General features: G+C 47.5%; 2 protein-coding genes across 2 annotated transcripts in view; one reads left to right on the top strand and one right to left on the bottom strand.

Annotated features, from left to right (window-relative positions):
* NOP53 (NOP53 ribosome biogenesis factor) overlaps positions 1 to 1,387 on the top strand; it is an 11,171-nt gene extending 9,784 nt beyond the window's left edge. Inside the window, exon 13 of the mRNA XM_078608743.1 lies at positions 1,160 to 1,387. Coding sequence (XP_078464869.1) covers positions 1,160 to 1,166 — 7 coding nt within the window. The 3' untranslated portion in view covers positions 1,167 to 1,387. The remainder of the gene's footprint in view (positions 1 to 1,159) is intronic.
* Positions 1,293 to 18,999, bottom strand: PTGR2 (prostaglandin reductase 2). The gene is made up of 9 exons (XM_078608744.1): positions 18,781 to 18,999; positions 16,431 to 16,549; positions 14,046 to 14,237; positions 11,170 to 11,340; positions 9,995 to 10,204; positions 6,745 to 6,866; positions 4,895 to 4,982; positions 4,650 to 4,689; positions 1,293 to 2,844 (listed from the first exon to the last, which is right to left on the bottom strand). Exons 1-9 carry the CDS (start codon positions 18,815 to 18,817, stop codon positions 2,777 to 2,779), a joined length of 1,047 nt encoding a protein of 348 aa, XP_078464870.1. The 5' UTR covers positions 18,818 to 18,999; the 3' UTR covers positions 1,293 to 2,776.

Below are 18,999 nucleotides of genomic sequence, written 5' to 3'. Positions count from 1 at the left end.
AAAACACTGAAGCGAGTGCGTTAAAGCAGAGGCTGCGGGGCACATAGCGATGCATCATTAGTTTAAAATCGGTTATGTCACCAGCACTATGTTAACCTTTCATTCCCCCAATATTTGTAGGTGACTATTGTATGCCATACTTTTTGATGTTACACAAGTGTACAGTTGTAAATAAAGAAATATATGGCTGTAATTTTAGATACATTTGTTATGTAATGAAAACTTTTAGGTAATCAATTTCGTTTCCCAACACGATTGACTTTGTATAACAGTCTACCCTTCACCATGTTTTTTGTTGCTGGGACCACCCCTGATTCCTACAATCGATACAGTGAATCATGTACGTGAGAACCATTTACGCTTCATGCAAGCGATATACCGCGTAGTAAAGTGGAATGAACGAAACTGCACAATCGTGACAGAAAAACACACAAGGAACATTACAAAGGAAGACGGTAAATCGAGACTAAAAGAACCGACGTTGAACCGGGTCACCAGGTAGGGTGAATCACGTCGTGCCTCATATCCACCAAGTCCAGTGTGAGCTCGAGCGTGGATGCAGCCGTACCTTCTGGGTAGTGCAAATGGCACCAACCTGACAATTGTGGACAGCCTTGGAAAGCACCTATGAACCTTTGTTGCTGCCGATGTTGGCCCAAGTGTGCGAGTGGGTAGCAGCTCGCTAGGCATGCTCTGATGAAAGTAAATTATTATGCCAATGATGGATGTCAAATTGTTCTTAAAAGTTACCTTCAATTTCATTTACATTGATCATATTCTTACCGGCCAATGGAATGAATGAGACGTGGTACAAGTGAGACATTGAATGAAGCCGTTCACAATTCCAACGAGATGGTAATGAGATGTAATAAGTGTCCTAAGCTTCCCATCGGTAGACTCGGCCTTAAATTATAAATACCTGTTTTGGTGTTATATTCATAATCATTCAATGGTCATGGGCATGACGCTGACCACAAACCCAGCCCTTGTGGTGCTGTCTTAACAGGGGCTCTCAAAGGGCACTTGCCACGACACTGATTAAGGCTAAACAGGGGACCTCTCTTGATGCACACAGCATCGTTGGATGCTGTGTGCATCTGGTCCTAGTGCCTCATTTCGAAAGGCTAAATGGAATGTTTTTCTGCCCCCTTGTGTGCAGGCTATAAAGACCACACTTGACCAAGTTTCATCAGTCAACCCCAGCGCTGTACAGGCGTCAATCCGTAATTCAACATTACAACAAAGAAGTTGATAGACTCAAAAGACCGGCACAGATAATAACCCAACACAAATTTGTACAACGTGTAACTATTTGTGTTTAATGTGTATTCTCAAAACTATTCACATCAACGGCTCGGCAATAAAATGCGTTTTATATGCCTATGCAGCGGGTGGTGCCAAGTGGTTTTTGTAAGTCATTGTGTTTCGGTCATTTATTTGTTAATTTCGGATTGCTCCTTCAAGAGTGGAAACCGAGTGCGTAAAGAGTGGAAACCGAGTGCGTAAAGAGTGGGGGGGGGGGAGGTCAAATATGGTCAGGGCTTATCTTAGCCCATTAACTCTCTCGCTACCATTTTGTCGGCAGTCAAGTGGTTGTCCAATGGAGACACTGGCCCCAGCCATAATCGAGTTTGAATTTCCAACCACGGTTCAAAGCCACCGATGGATGCACTACACCAGGGAGACACTTTGATTTAAAACGTTGCTGTGCCTTGATGAAAAAAGAGGCACTTTTAAACTTTTGAGGAGCATGAAGACCTTTTTATTATGGTCCTACGAGATATTTGGCCAATTTTTACTATAGATTTACAAGTGGAAGAAGAGCCTGGATAAATTTTGACTTGAAATATATGGAAACGCGATAATGCTCCGTAAAAACCGACTTGGGTGTAGTGCCACCTCGAGGCGGCACCATCTCATTACATAGAAAGTGGCTGTAAACAACATCATCGTCATCCTTGTGTGATCCACCATCCTGACCGTTCAAATTGATGATGACCAGCAGTTGAATACTACCACACCAAGCTGCAGTACCAACAATTAGTTCACACGGCAGTAGCTGCAAGCTACAAGCAAGACCCTGCTTTTTGCCTGCAGTTCCAATTATGGATCAGTGATCCACCATCAATGTTTACATGGAAGATGGAGTGATAGCCAAATTTATTCATTCTCGCAAACTATATGATGGGATTAAATCGTGTACTAATGCATGTAACGATTATCACCATGCAACTTCAATTTGGGGATGCGATTCAATTGAAGAATCGATTTGCCACTGATTTGTCAAATTAGAATGCTTGAATAATCGATTCCCACAAGCGCAATTCTTAGCACATATTGCGAGTGTAATTACCCATTTCTAATTGACTCCATACACTGCCACATGGCCAATGTGTAGGCATTGTGACATTGATGTTCAACAATCCCATTGTGGCTTGCCTGTACACTATGCTAAAGCTTCTCTACAGAGGGGACCTCCCTTTGTTTCTACAAAAAACCGAGCGAAACCGCCTGTTCTGCCAGTGGCAGTGCTCTTTGCCCACACAATGGCCTACCGTTGGCAAAACATTTTTTTGAAACCATTGGGCAGCGTGCCATTGGCGAGCAGTTGCCATTACTAACGCACGATGTGATCCTGCGTGTGCCCCGGGCATGCCAGACGGATATCTTGACTTGGATAGGGGGTTCGGCATGCGCTGGCAGATCACGCGGCCACAGCCGCACCAGCCCACCCGCCGTTCCTGCCACCCTCGTGCTGGCTGTGGCAGGGGCACCGTTACAAGGGGCTCACGAGCACCAGCTGCTTGCCAATGTTGCCGCCCTGCATCATGGACACGAAGGCAGCTGCGGGCAGGGGGCGAGGACACAACGTGCATTATACGACGACGCAGCCAGTGCCAACCTTGCAATGCATACTGGCTTGATGCATACCATAGCCATGGTCACAGTTGTGGCTCCGACCAAGTTACAAGATGGGCTGCGGTCACACTACTGCGACTATACGGTAGTCAAGACTTCCTGGATTTTCCTGATGCAAACTACACCGTGTTAAATATGGTTGTGAAAATTGCTACAACTCACCGGTGTGAGCTTAAACGATAATTGGTGCGTTGTTAAACGCTCGTATACCATGCGGCAATTTGTTTGGCTTTGTCGAGTGGTGGAGGGTCTTGCGACAAATTTAGCCAAATTGATCTGGCCTGACCCAGAACCAATTATGTACGAGTCATATTGCCTTTGAAAACCTACGTCTTGAGTTATATACAGAACTTGAAGCTAAGTGGGGTATTGAGACAACTGTTCTACATGCTGTAGAGCCACCATTTTCATGTTTTTGTATGTTGAACCTCTTTCACACCATACGTAGCCAACCGTGCCAATTGGAGGTGCAGGGGAAGGACCACAAACTAAACACAAAAAGCAGCTCTAAAAAAACGAGTTTGTCAATCTATATTTAAAAGTGCATAGGAAGAGCAGAAGCACATGAATGCATGCGATGCATTGACCGTCTTTGTTCGAGTTTGCGTGATGGTTTATGCTCCTTCACGAGATCACAAAACTAATGTAAGTAACATCTATTATGGATTAAGAGTAGTCGGGTAATGAGTGCGCCGCTTTTATACAACTCAGTTCCTTTTGTAAACATCTGTAAGGCTCATCCCTCTTCTACCTTTTCAGTTTTAATCGTGCATTTCATACACACAAAATGGTGTCACCGTAAGTTTCACCACCCCGAGCCAGTGATAAAACTTCCACATTCCAATTGCAAGGGTCATTTCCTGAGGACAACCGCTGTAGAGTTGCCACAGATTGGTACTCGTTTAGCCCAACATTTTTTACTTATTGGCCGTGTTGGGTGGCGGAGGGTTGCGACACATTTATAACTAACGCGATCTAACCCAAAAACTTTTATTATGAACCAAGATTTGGTTAAATACTCTTTGGTTTTTTCGGTAAAGTCACGTAGGTTAAAAAAAGAAAACAAATACATTAAATCATGATTTACCTCCAACGTTTTCTATCATGATTTAATTTATTTGTTTCCTTTTTTAACCTACGTGACTTTACCGAAAAATCCTTGCAGTCACGAAAGCTTCAAATCTAGAATTTGGTTAAATGCGCAGTCTTGTATAAGTCACAGGCAGGTTCAATGGGTCATCGGCCACTCCAATTGATGGTACCACACTTTGCCATTGCTTCCTATTGCTCGGTTCATTAGCCACCGCAGGAGTTGACACTCCGTCTCCCAGGACTGCTCCGATCAACACTGCCACTTCGCCGATGGTTGCTGACCTCTGGGTGCCACTCCAGGAGTGTGGAATTAACAACCACTGCTGTTGATGCCCCACACACACACCTCGCCAATATTTCAATCGCCCAGATCCTGCACCGTGACCTCTGGGTTGCTGCTCACTGCACAATTCCCATGCTAGTTATGTGCTCCGTCTGTAACAACAAAACCCCTTTCCTGCTTACATCGGCATTATTTGTTAAACTTCCAAGTTGCCTGACATACACCTTGCCCTAAAGGGCACAGTGTCTCAAGATTCATGACCGCACCTTTTTAACTTGGCTGTAAGAGGGAACCGTTGCTCCTATCGACACGCCTAATCATGTATTATCACTTGTGTTTTAAACTCAATCCTTACCTCCAACGTTTTCTATCCCGTCCATGATTGTCTCTTTCACCTGTCAATGGAAGGCACCTCCGATTAGCGCCGTTGGCTACGTACGGTGCGAATAAAGTTAAGCGTACACACATACATACCCGTTTCCACAACACCACGAGGCTCTGCCGTTCCGCGCGGAGATTTTCATCGCCTCCTAGAACGTCCCTCCCGATAGCGCAGCCGGCATGTCAAACTCGTTCTGCTTTAGCGCGAGGAATAGTCACCTTGAGCTGACCACTCTGTACCCAGCTGGCAAGCTGCTGCAGACCCTCGGCGTGCTTGTCCGGGTAGTTGAGCACCAGGAAACGGTCCCTGGATACAAACACGGACGTGCGTTAGACTCGGATCCCAGTGCGCGTGGTGGCGGTGTGGCGCGGGGCTCAGAGCTTGTGAGCCAGCAACCGGCTCAGTACGGGTTCCAGGCCAGACGGCTGCCTGTGATAAAACCATGGCCTTGCGTGTGAGTGGAACGTTGATAGTCTCGGCTCAATGACCAACAGAATATTTATACTGGAAGAATCCGATGAGCTATAAAGCTCTTTTTCACAGATGTCCAGTAGGAGTGGGGAAGAACGTTACAACAGCAAACATACAAACACATGATAGTCGTGCAAAGTACAAGGAAGATAAATCGCCCAAATACAAACTAAAACCATCCCCATTCTACTCAAGCAAATCCAATCATTGCAACGAGAAACTGTCAACTTAATTTTGTGTTTCACTTCCGTGTGGCTCATTTCAGCCGAGACTTAAAATATCCGAGCCATTAAAATGTGACAAAAGACTTCATGCAGGGCATATAAAAGATGTCCCGCGAGCGTGGATAAAGAGACATTGAATTACTTTAGATAGAGTTCTCCAGTGTATTTCAAGGCTCTTGTTTGACATTTAGTGATGTAGCTGACAGAGTTTGTTCATTGATTGTCACTGGAAGGGCTGCACTGCTATAGCTGCTCGAGTTTTCAATCGTGACAGGAGACGTTATGGCTAGTGGCAGCGTGTCAGGACCCTCCTGAAAAAAAGAGTCCCAAGATGAAGGATATCCTGGTAAACAAAGCGTAATGAATTCAGCACAATTGGGACAGTGTGGGATGAGCGGAAACGACAGTACAATTGCACGTAATCGAGTGTATTCCTGATTCATAAAGTGAGTAATCGGGTCATGAAAACTGCAGCCACTTTGGATTCTGCGTGCACGATGAAGGCCACAGAGGACGAGTTTTGTCACGAAAGAGGGAGTCGCGGGACGTGATTGCACTGCAGAAGAGTGAATCGTGGCGTGCTTATTATGCACTCATCGCATGCACGTATCCCGCACTACGTAAGCGTACGCACCACGTTAGATGCGGCGTAGCAAAAGTCAAAGGGGAGCCTCTCCCTGCTCGGGCAATAGAGTGGTAGTAACCCCCATTGGTGGTGCTCGATCAGTGGTGAAAATTCTACATTCCAATGTCGGGGGCGGGGGCATGTATGTATTAAAGGATTATGTGCATGCATGCATACCTCTACAGATGTGTGTATGTAGGGCACACCTCCTACACAGCCTTGCCACGAGTTTGTGTGCCCATGTGCGCGTGCATACATGCACGTGCCTGTTAGTGTGCGCCCGTGTCTGCCCATGTGCTGCCACAGTGGGGAGCACAGGTGGTGCATATGCCAGTCATCTCAGCCAGTACACTCTTTTTAACACCCGGGCCTGTCCCGTGACCCACTTGCCAGCAGTGAGCCTTGCACACTTCACGGAATGACCTCAAAGTGTACCGAGCCTGGCACAAGCTCTACGGTGATGTCACTCGGTAGAATGGAGGGCAAAGGCACAACGCTCACAACAACGAGCGGAGTGCCGGGTGACTAAACCGCAGAGCGTTGGCACAGTGGGGAGCACAGCTGGTGCAACTGCCAGCCATCTCAGTCAACCCATGGCACCTGGGTCTGTCCCGTGACCTCCTGCCAGCGGGCCTTCGACACTTCACGTAGCCTGGAAGTGCACCTCGCATGGCACAAGTGCCGTGGTGACGTCACTGACACTTAGTGGCGAGCGGCGGCGGTTGTTGTCATCGTTGTGTGCACATGCCTGCTGATGTTGCGTTCCTGCAGCACGGTCTGTGTGTGCAGTGGGAGAGGAGGCGGGTAGGGCACGTCCTTGTTGTACTGGGAGATCTGCCCACACAGCACCACGTGGCCCCCCACATTCATCTGCAAAGAGGCACGCACACCAGTTACCCACAACACCAGCTGTTCTATCCTTCCCCTACGCCTCTTATTAGCACGGTTAGCCACATGCGGTGCGAAAAAAGTTCAACATACATACAATACACCACGAGACGAAAATCCCCCGTCTACCTGTTGGGGCAAGTGCTATTGTAGGCCAACACAGCCAGCACACAAGGGGGTGGCGTGGCAACCACCACGCCTGGCTGCCTTTGTCTCCCCACTGCTGATGCTTACACACTGTGCCAGGTACTTTTTTAACGACATAGTCGACCTAGGGAAGGCCCAGGACCAGTTCGGATATTCGTCACCGATGTTGGCCGTGATTGGGAATTGAACTCAAGTCGCCAGCAGTAGCGAAATAATTACACTACTGCTCTCCGCACACCTAAACCTCACGCGCACATACGCATGTAAGTGCACGTGTAGGTATGCATACCACAACTCACACATACACACTACCAAGAAGGCAACATACAAACGCATCAACTCACAAACTGAAATATAGCAATCTTGACTTGAAGCTTTCATGACTGAAAACCCAGTTCTAAATTGGTATAAAATTGTATTTTATACCTACGTGACTTTACCAAAAGAACCAAAGAGTATGAAACATACCAATTCACACATGTATGAATTCCTGCAGTCACGAAAGCTTTAAGTCAACATGTATGTACGTTGAACTTCTTTCACACCGTACGTAGCCAACCGTGCTAATAAGTGTTCTGCGGAAAGGACAACAAACTAAACGCAAAAAACTGTTCTAAAGAAATTAGTTATCAATGTAGATTTAAAAGTGCATAACTCCAGTGGCTTCCTAATATCGGAAGGAAGAGCGTTCCAGACGGCCGCAGAAGCGCATCTAAAAACGCGCGATGTGGTGACCGTCTTTGCTCGATGGCTAGTCAAAAGCCGCTGCGAATGATGACCGGAGTTTGCATAATGGTTTATGCTCCTTGACAAGATGAGCGAGGTATCGTGGTTCATTTGTGGCAAGCCCTTTGTGTGTAATGAGTGTGACCTGATATTGTATTCGTTCAGCAAACGGAAGTCAACGAAGCTCGGCGAGCACCAGACACACATGGTCAGATGTTAGAGTACCCGTCAGGACATGTGCCAAATAAGTTTTGCACGAGCATACACGCAAACCACACGCATGCACACACATATCCACACAACCCAACATACATCCCTATTCAAAAACCTTAAATAATGTTCACAAACCCACGCATGCATACCTACACACACACTTACCTACACAGACCCACCCCTACGCCGATACACACGGGCATGTGAGTCGCTGACACATCCTCTGCTGTGCTATGTTTACAAATCGCGAATATGATTTTGAGATCAGTATCAGCATATCCTAAGGTCACGCGGGCACACTGGGTTTGTAATTACGTGTTTTGCTGAACCGATGTTATTTGTAGATATACAACTCTTTTGCAAATTTGCTGCTGACTCGGGGCTTCCACACGCAGCAATGCGGTCGTGGAGGACGTTGGACCATACCACACTGGTTGTTTCATGGCACATAAACTAAACTATTTAAACTAAACAATGTTTTATTTTACAAGGGCAAGGCCCACTCAGCTATGTAGCTGATTTTCAGAAGCGTCCTGGCTATCACAAACGATAGCTCAAGGAAATGGCCGGAAATGTATACCAGTCAAATACTCGAGAAGCACGTTGATTCTAAATGTGGAGGGAACAAAACCGGGAGGACCCGGAGAAAAATCCACGCGACCACGGGGAGAGAGAAGTGCAAACCCCAAATCTACATGTGTCATGAGTGGGGATCGAACCCATGATCTCCTGCATACCAGGCGAGAGAGTTAACATCTCGCGGCGCCACACTGCGTGTGCAACACTCACGCGTTTGTCTCAGACCATCAACTCAAGGGAGAGTGAAAATTGTGGCCAAATTTCTCCTGCTACACTGCAGATACAGGCCTCCACCTCGGAGCACAGCAGAGAGCCTCGCGCAGTGGTGTGTGCGCGCGGTCCACCGACTCCGCGTCCAAGGCACTGGGGGGTTAGAGGCGTGCGCCCCGTGTCGGTTCCCGAGTTTATTTCGTTGAACCAAAAGTGAGAACTCAAAGAGACCGTGGTGACCTGGCTCACCAAAATTATAAAAGCAATTAATAAGCACGGAGCGCCAGAGGAAAAACAACTGCAACGCCTATAAAAAAAAATCGAAAATAGTGGAAAACAAAATAAATTTCCCGAAATTAAAGTTAATATGGGAAAATTTCATTTAAAAACAGTGAAATGAACACAAAACATGACCCCGTATCTAACAGAGGGGGTCCTAGCCTATAAACATCTGGCAGTTCACCAGGATTGGTTCGAGCAAGTCTGTCTGCTGATGAGGCACTGAATGTCAAAACCGGTCTAGAGTTTGCTTGTATTAGACCAATGCTGGTGGAAAAAAAAATCACTGAGTAGGCCATGTGTCTGATGAGATGTGTACAGCATTCCCTCGTTATTTGGGATACATTCCGGAGATGCTCGTGAAAAGCAACTTTTGCAGGATAATGGCTCGACGAAAACCTCCATTGAAATACCTTCAATAAATACAGGAGCTATTGAACACATTTAAATTATCATAACACACAAAAAAGTGGTTATAATAAACATAAAGTAAATGCAACGAACTATTAAAATATCATCAATCTCTCTTGATGCAGCAGTCGTGCATCAAGAGACAACTGTCATTAAATATATTTGTTTTACATGCAAGGACCCAAAGAGAACGGCATAGCCGTCTGCAAAGTAGCACCAAGTTACAGAAACGGCCACGTGAGCTTAGTTTAATGTGTGTAGACTTTCACGACCAATATTATCCATGTGTGGGTCTACTCTCCAACGCACCAGCGTGCCCAAGTAGTAACTAATCGTCACGTTTCGTTTTCGTGATCAACCTTACCGATTGGCCGTTGTCGGGTGGTTGGTGGGTTTAACGACACATTTTACATTCAAGCCATCTGACCAAACCCCCCCTAAAAAAAAACCCAACCTCTACGGACAACGCGAGTACAGGACGCGACTATCGCGAACCGAAAAACCGACGGGGACGTCGAACTGCCGCGTGGTCGTCGCCGTCTCGCCTGCTCGATGATGGCGTCGCTGAGCGGCCCCCCGACGTTGTCGAAGTAGAGGTCGACCCCCTTGGGGCACGCCGAGCGCAGCTGCCCAGCCAGGTCCTCCGCGCGGTAGTCGACCGCCGCGTCAAATCCCAGCTCGGCGGTGAGCACGCGACACTTGGAGGCCGAGCCGCACACCCCCACCACCTTGCTGCAGCCCTCCAGCCGTGCGATCTGACACCAAAGACAAAGACCCCCCCGTATAGCCTTAACAGACTGTTGGGGCAACTGTTGTGACCGGGCACATGTGAAGGACAATGTAATACACCACCGGGCAGTGCGGGCAGCAACCACGCCCAGCTGCCTTTGTCTCCTCAGTGGAGATGTTTTTAATTCGCACCGTGTACTGTGTAATGACTCTCGGACGACACGAACTGTACTCATATAAATCTGAGTCAACCTAGGGGAGGCCCACAACCTATTTAGATATTCGTCACCGAAGTTTTCCGTGATCGAGAATGAAACGTGGACCACTGGATCTGTAGCGCAGTGTGCTAACAAACAACGACAACCGCCGTTCTCCTCTATGTGGCGGTGACATAACCACAGCGCTTTTGCCAGGCTAGGTGCACTTTAAGGCCACGCGGTGTTGTTCAAGGCTCGTTGGCAGGAGTTCATGGAACAGACCCAGAAGGTGCCATGCGTTGACTTGAGGTGACTGGCAGACGCACCACCGACACTACCATACACACATACACAACAGCAGCCACCATTCACCGCTAAGTGGCGTTGTCGTCATTGTAGTTCTGTCCAAAAGAACTCCAACCTGCTCTCGTCCGCCTATTTTCTTCACAATATACACACTGTTTCCCTATTCTTTCCAGCAAATGCAATAAAATATCACCGGAAGGTTGCAGCGATGCTTGAAAACTCCGATTAGCACGGTCGGCTCCGTACGGTGTGAAAGAAGTTTACCATACACGCATATACATACGAAAAAAATACTTATCCAATGACTCCAATAGTACGATAACATACAAATGAATATATCTTCCGAGGAACAACGCGTGCTGGGAAGGCTTTATAAAATCCACGCGTGATTTTTTCATCCTTTTGTTTCTGTAATCACTGACACCAATCAACGCGTTTTGTTTTTCTATTCGGGCGATGTCCCTGCCCACCTTGGGGCCCACCCTCACCTGCCCGACCAGATGCCCACAGGCCCCGGCCGCACCGCTCACCACCAGGGTCTGCCCGCCGCGCGGCGCGACGTGGCCCCCCATGCGCAGCCCCAGCAGCGCCGTGAGTCCCGGCATCCCCACGGCGCCCAGCGCCAGCGAGGGCCGCTCCGCCAGCCACGCTGGAGCCAGCTGCAACACAGGGGAGGCTTGGGGAGGGCTCTGCTTGCACAACGAGGAAATCGGTTTCCTTCTCATGGTGAAAGGCGAATCGGTAAAAGGCTGACAGCCCGCGGGGTCCTTTGGATGTGATCGTCTGTCCATCCCTCCCAACAGCCAGCCAACCAGCAATACTTTTGTCTAATATAGTTGTAGAATATGATAGCGTATCTCGTGCATTTGCACGGGTACCGTGGCATGGGTTGAGGGAGGGTGGGTGGGTGCTTGAGTGGGGGGAGGCATAGCATCAGCTCGAAGTTAGTTCAGGGATATGAGATGCGGGTGGCATCACACAGATGTGCGCTGTGATGTCACCATCCACGCACACGCAATTGTGCATCATGCCAGCCAGACAGGCAGGAATCCAAGCAGGAAGCCAGCCAGCAAAATGTATTTCTAATATTGTATAAAACAGTAAAAGTTTCAAGCAGGAGTCTCTTGAAGAAGGGTGTTGAGACTCTGCTGAGAGGACTATCATGCAAAACAGCCAGTGACAGAGAAAATTAATGATAGTACAGCAGATGAGAATCAAAGCACTGCTTACATTGAGCAAGCTTATAGGAACAAGGAGGGAATTCCAAATCGGAGCAATGCGAGTAATGAAGGAAGACAAATGTTTTGTCCAGGATGAGATAAAATCCCAATCTAATGTCATGAATCCTTGACATGGGTGTAGGTATCAAGGCGCGAAGTTGTTTAAAATGACCGTGGTATTAGTAAAAAGGGAGCGATAAGTGACGAAATTACAGATTACATCTAAGTAGCTATTTTTAACAAGTACATTGGTGTCACACAAGTCCAGGCATTGTGTCTACGTCACTGGGAGCATAGTGCAGTGAGTTAGTCACGAAGCCACTGCTTCTCCCTGCCTGGCTGCCTATGTCTCTCCAGTGCTGATGTTCACGCACTCCTTCAGGTATGCATGTTAAGGCTGAGCCGACCTTAGTGAGATCCAGGTGAGGTGTTGATACAGTACAGCTTTTCATTAGTGCTGTTAACCCTTTTCCGTTCCAAGACGTATGCAACTTGCAGGGTGGGCGTCACCCTTCACCACTGAATCTGTAGTGACACGACCGCACTCTACGATAGCTGGCGCCAAACTGTGCCACGCACCCTCCTGCATGGCCTTGTGGGAGCCTTGGTACCGATATGTTTTATTCTGGTTCCATGTCGATGATGTACGTCATCATAACGGAATCGAAAGAAAAACTGATGACGCCCCCTCTCAGTGATGCAGATACAATGGCCAACATCTGAACCTGGGGTTAGTGACTGCAACACCACTCCATCGTCTACATAAGACGTGCACGTGCACACAAAGATCCAAACACACAACAACAACATAATATATCTCCATTTTGATTCTTCACGCACACAGATAGGCACATGAACACAATAAAAACAATAGACACATACACAAGATCCCATACAGGTGCAACAAAGACAAAGATCCCTCGTATAGCCTTTTAACAGACTGTGGGGGCAAGTGCTGTTAGCAAGCACCTATTAGGACCATACAGATAGGCACACACACGCAGATCTAGGCATGTAAAAAAGTACATTGTATTCACATACACACGTATGTGAAAACAATTACATACACACGTACGAATAACAACAGCTGCCAGTTACCACTAAGTGGCGCTGACATAATCACAGCACTTGTGCCATACAAGTTCACATTGAGGCTACAGGGTCAAAGATCATGAAGAGTCCCAGAGAGGAAATGCAACAATCCACTCTCCAGAGATCTGATAAACGAGCAAGATATTTGGTCAATTCTATACACACATGTGCAGAAACAGTGACACACACACAGACATGTACAATGACAAAGATTCATCTTATAGCCTTAAGTGGATTTGAGTTAAGTGCTGTTAGCGAGCACCTATAAAGATTGGCATGGCAATCTTTATAGGTGCTCGCCGCCTTTGTCTCCCCAGTGGCGATATTTACACCACATCAGGTACTCATTTGAGGTTGAGTCGACCTAGGGTAGGCCCAGGACTGTTTCAGATAATTGTCACCCGCCAGTGTTGGCCATGAACAGGAATCGAACTCGGGTAGCTGGTTTCATAGTGCAGCATGCTAACCGCTACACTACCACTCCCCAAAACAAAGACAAATATCCCCCGTATATCTTCAACAGACTGTTGGGGCAAGTACTGTTAGCGAGCACCTATGAAGCCCGGCAAGGCATACTTAAGTACAACTGACAGATGCACCACACATAAGTGCATAGCAACAACAGCTACCATTCGCCACTAAGTGTCGGTGACGTCACTTCAGTGCCTGTGCCAGGCTTGGTGCACTTCAGGGCATAGATAAATAAACAACAACGATCCCCGTTAAGAGCCTTAACAGACTGTTGGGGCAATTACTATTCTCGAGCACTTACGAAGGCCAGCAAGGCACACGAGGGGGTGGGGTGGACAGAACCACAACAATAGATGGCAATGATATCACCACAGAGCTTGTGCCAGGCTAGGTGCACCCTAAGGCGTTAAGTGTGAAAGTCTCGCTGGTGGCAGGTCACGGAACAGACCCAGGTGCCATGGGTTGATTGACTGAGATTACTGGCACCACACTCACACCTACTTACACACACGCAGTCCCACACATTTGATTGAACACACGCGGGAGCCTGGTAGAGAGACAGCGGACGGGCGGGTGGGCACCTTCTGCAGGCCACTCGCGGGCAGCACGGCGTGCGTCTGCCAGGGCCAGGAGAAGCTGGTGACCACGTCCCCGGGGCTGAGGCCCTCGCCGCGGGAGGAGAGCACCACGCCCACGCCGCCGCCCTCCGCCACGCCGCCCACCGTCCACGCCGACAAGTAGTCGGTACCTGGGTCCTCGTTCATGCGGCAGCGCTGGGCACACGCAGACCCGGTACAGCGCGGGTGGCAAAACATCCAAACAAACTGGTGTAGGCAAATCAATTTCAAAGGCAATGTATATATTATCAGAGCATGTTTGTTTGCATGTTCACCACAAAGTACGTGTGGTCAATGCAGACTTGATTCCTTGCAAAAGGCATCTATTTGGTGTTTGAACATCTTAACACCTGTTTTATTGCCAGAAAGGGCAAAACCTTTTCTCATTTTTGATACTGGAAAAAAAAGGTCCCAAAGATATAATGTGATGCCACGCTGCCAACTGCAAGAACTCCTGCTGGAGAACGTCTTTTACTCATGGCACGATGCTAATGAAATAAATGAAACAAAAGGAATATATCTAGGGGGAAGCACGCAGCCTCTGTGGATTATGCAACAACCATCATCAGTTCCTGCAGAAGGGCATTGTGGTCCTCTTGTCTTAAGCCACCGTCAAAATAAATTTGAGAAAATATGACGTGACTGATAGGCAGCAGTAATATGAGAGATGACTTTGGGCTGGTTTCACACTTACTAGGGCTCATCAACATAGTCTAGTCACCAAAGTCCACTGCTACAAAGTCTGCTTCTGCAAACCATATAGGTGGAGTTCCCACTTCCACACTCCCAGAGGCAAGCATTTGCAGCACTGAGTATTGATAAGTATAGTCGGTCGCATTTGCTCACGTTTTATTTTGATGGTGACATACGACAAGAGGATCACAATGCCATTCTTCGGGAACTGATGGTTTTTGCATAATGCACAGAGGCTGTGTACTTTTTCTGTGGGTTGTTGTTGTTGCTTGAAATGCGTTGTTCGAAACGTACGGTTGTCCTGCCTGCACTATTAATGTATTTTTTTTAATCATGAACACATTTAATCCAAGTGGGTGAAATAGATAAATAAATAAACATCCATTTCGGTGATGTCTGCTACATTACGGCGACTTACGAAAACGTCCGTAGACGACTGTGCACTCGTTACCATGCAGTGTCTAACCGCGATATCTCGGTGGCAACTCTCCCCTGGGCTCACTCATCTGTAATGGTTACCTTCAGCTCACCTCACATAAGCTAGGCACGGACACGCACACCCCAGCAACGTGTGTGCATGCACGTGTGTAGTGGTGAGTAATGCACTTGTATGGACAAAGACAAATACAAAGATCCCCCGTATAGCCTAAACATAATTTTGGGGCCAGTGTTGCGAGCGAGCTTGTATACGCACGCACACGCGTGGGTCTGCGTATGACAAGTGCTGTTAGCAAGCTCCAGTTGTAGCCACCATGGCACAAAAGAGGCCTAAATTGGAGGTAACAGTAATAATGCGCGCAATCGGGGATTTGACAGCCAATGTGACCACAAGTTCAGCCTTTCCATGTCACATGGCATCGCTACACAGCCTTGTTTTTAGACCGCAGACTCAAAGATTTTAAATTGTGGCCATGTAATTATTCGTGGTATATATCATGCTTGTGTGATGACACCAGATAATTTGAAGAGAGAAGAACCCCACACATATGAGAGAGGGGATACCAGTCAAAAATATATATCAGAATCTAAATCTTTATAAAGACTGGAGGAATCCGATGAGCGATGAAGCTCTTTTTCACAAATGTCCAGTATCGGCGGATCAGCAAGTGACAACAACATACAATGCAACATGGTTAGCAGATCACTCAATATAAATAAATAACAGATACATTTATTACATAAGTCCGATTTATCAAGATTGGGCAAGGCAGCAAAAATAACAACAAAGGCAGTCCCAGACCACAGCAAGCGACCCGTTTACCACCCTGTTATTCACTGGCGACTTCGTAGCCTGGGAGTATCACACACGCATTAGACCGATTCCCCTGGGGTAGTCCCATGCGTGTGTTGCATGTGTGTGTGTGCGTTACCATGTAACGCGCACAGGTAGCGGTTAGCATGCTGTGCTATGAGTTTGGTTCCCGCTCACGACCAACACCAGTGACGATTATCCTGGGCCTCCCCTAGGTCGACTCAGCCTCAAATGAATACCTGGTGCGATGTGTAAACATCGCCACTTGGGAGACAAAGGCGACCGGGCGTGGTGTTGGCCACCCACCCCCACGTGTGCCATGCCGGCCTTCATAGGTGCTCACTAGCAGCACTTGCCCCAACAGTCTGTTAAAGGCTATACGAGGGAACCTTTGTCTTTGTTACCATGTAAGGGTCCACAGAGAGGTAGATCGTCTTCAGCACAACGTGCCCTTCGGGGGGCTCCTCCACCACCTCTTGCTCCTGCACCTTGAAATTCTCCATCCTAGGTTCCCCGTCGGCACCTATCGCAGCACCATGGAGAAGTGGAATCTCAGCAGTATCCGTACACCTCTGATTCCTTCCCCCGCACCTCCAATTAGCATGGTTGGCTACGTACGGTGCGAAAGAAGTTCAACATACATGCAAGGCAGGGTAACAAAGTGGGAATCTATCAATTCACTCCCACAGTGATTGTGTGAATCTTCTATTATAAAAGCCCGGCGCTCCGTTTGTCTTTCAACTAACTTATGCGAGCTTTTCCGAAGGCCTGGATCAAAAAGTTGTAGAAAATGGACCCCCCTCCCAGATTTGGGGGTAAAAAGTTGATCCAACAGTTTTCCAAAAATTGTTGACCCCACCCCAAAGTATGTCACCGCCCCCCCCCTAACCAAAAAAGAAATATCTTTTTGTAGACAAATATGCCTCCAGCCTACACACCCTACATACAATAGTCAGTAGTATATGTAGACATGGGGGGGGTAAGAAGAGGACATCAGTGGGGGCGACAAGCGAGGGGCGAAGCGCCGAGACGCCCTCCGGAATTTGAGTGTAATCAAGTGTCACGACCTGGGGTCACTATTCGAGTAAAAAATCAATTCCCATTGTTTGGCTTCAACCATCTCCATCCTGTGTCTCATTATTACACGCTTTTTATGAACTGTTGTTGTTGTCGTTGTTGTATCCTCAAATCTTTTAACTCAATTTTAACCCACTTCCCAATGTGGTATCGACTGCAAACTTGGTATACTTATGTCATACTGATGACAATTACTATTTTCTATCATAAAAATATATATATTTAAACAATCTTTTTTATATGTTATGTTTCGGCTTGGGTCTAATTGTCCACGCTCAACTGACGTTGGCTGTAATTGCCCACGGTGCCTTACGTTATGGCAAGCTTCGGGGCCACTTCCTGGAGTCGTGGAGCTCTGCCCTTACTCGTACAGTACATTTCATTAAAGCGTGTTTTTAAATAAGTTTTTTAAATATAACTTTTATTGTTTCATCACGGTTCTGTTTGCTCCGTACGCCTCAATTATACTTTCACGTTTCACGTGCATTACATTTCCATAATTGTTATAAAAAAAATAATGTGCTAATTGTCAACATAAAAACGGATTAATGGAAGCATTCGTACAAGGTTAGTTACCTGAAAGTGTATCAGAGGTGGCTGGAAAGTGCATCATATGGTATAAATGAATAAAACAACATGAACAAATTAAATCCATAGCTTAGTCAATCAGCTGAAAGGCCATCCATCCACGGTGGGATGTCCTCTTACCTTCAGCTCTGTTGCTTTATGACTAATATTTGTGGCCACATTCGACCTGCGAGAGCTAGCATTGCCCGTGGATGGATGTTTCCTGCTCGCGAAATGTTAATATTCCTAGAGGAGTGACGTGAAAGTGGCAGGAATTCATCCCATTATCCATTGTTTGTTCTTGGATAAGTCATCCACAAAGGATTTCGCGAGAGAAGCAACTTCATATTTTCATCTGACTTTTCACAAATAAAAATATACATTCGAAAGTTAGTGTTTACAATTACCTGTCGGTTAAATGTGGTCGAGAATAAAAAAAATTGTATGACTAGGCACGAACACTGCAGTTGATTCTGCCAATACCGCGACCTAAATCAACGTGGACAAAAGGCGTTTGCTTCGCTTTATTTTTCTGAACGTGCCTTGGCACCCTATAGCAGCACACTGACGAGCCCTAGTAAACGTGAAATGCTTGAGTACACATCGTTCACGCAGTGCACTGCCTAAATACTATCGTAGAGGTCTTTCAGCCGATAGACTAAGCCGTATTTGTTTAGCCAATGCTTTGTAGTGGATGCAGGTGAAGGAGGAAAGGTAAAAATAAAGGTGGTCTAGCCATGGGCCAACTGTGTGATGCGTGCTGCTACAATGTATTCGTGTGCGAGGTCTGTGTCAGTGTGTGCAGTCCAACCCGCGCGCGTCTCCCCATGGTGTGGAAAATGAACATCACCACTGGGAAATACAAAGGCGGCCGGGGATGGTTCTGGCCTGCCACTCGCACCCCTGGTGTGCCGTGCCGGCCTTCACATGTGTTCGCCTTACAGCACTTGCTCCAACAGTCTGTTAGGGCTACACGGGGTATCTTTGTCTTGGGTGTTGCGCTGCACGTGTGAGCATGCAGGCAGTGTGAGTGAGCACATGGCCCCGGGTTCGCTCGCGGTGGTGAGAGTGGGGGGGGGGGCACTGAAAGTGAACGCATGGTTCACTCACCGGGACGGGACGCCAGGATGACCGCCTTGGCCTTCATTGCCGGTGACACGCTCCCTTCCCTTCTCCGTCCTTCCTGCTCTGGCGTGCCTTGCCCGCCCCCCGCGTGTGCGGAGAGAAGCGACGACAACGACGGCGTTGTCGTAGTTAGCTGCTGGCCTGCTGCTTGCTCTGCCTGTTGTTCTCTCTGGCTCAGCGCCTAGCCGGTGTGCGCGTGTGTGT

This window comes from Lampetra planeri, chromosome 30 (assembly GCF_965212315.1).
Source record: "Lampetra planeri chromosome 30, kcLamPlan1.2.h2, whole genome shotgun sequence".
NCBI lineage: Eukaryota > Metazoa > Chordata > Hyperoartia > Petromyzontiformes > Petromyzontidae > Lampetra > Lampetra planeri.
This window is presented reverse-complemented; position numbering and strand designations above follow the sequence as displayed.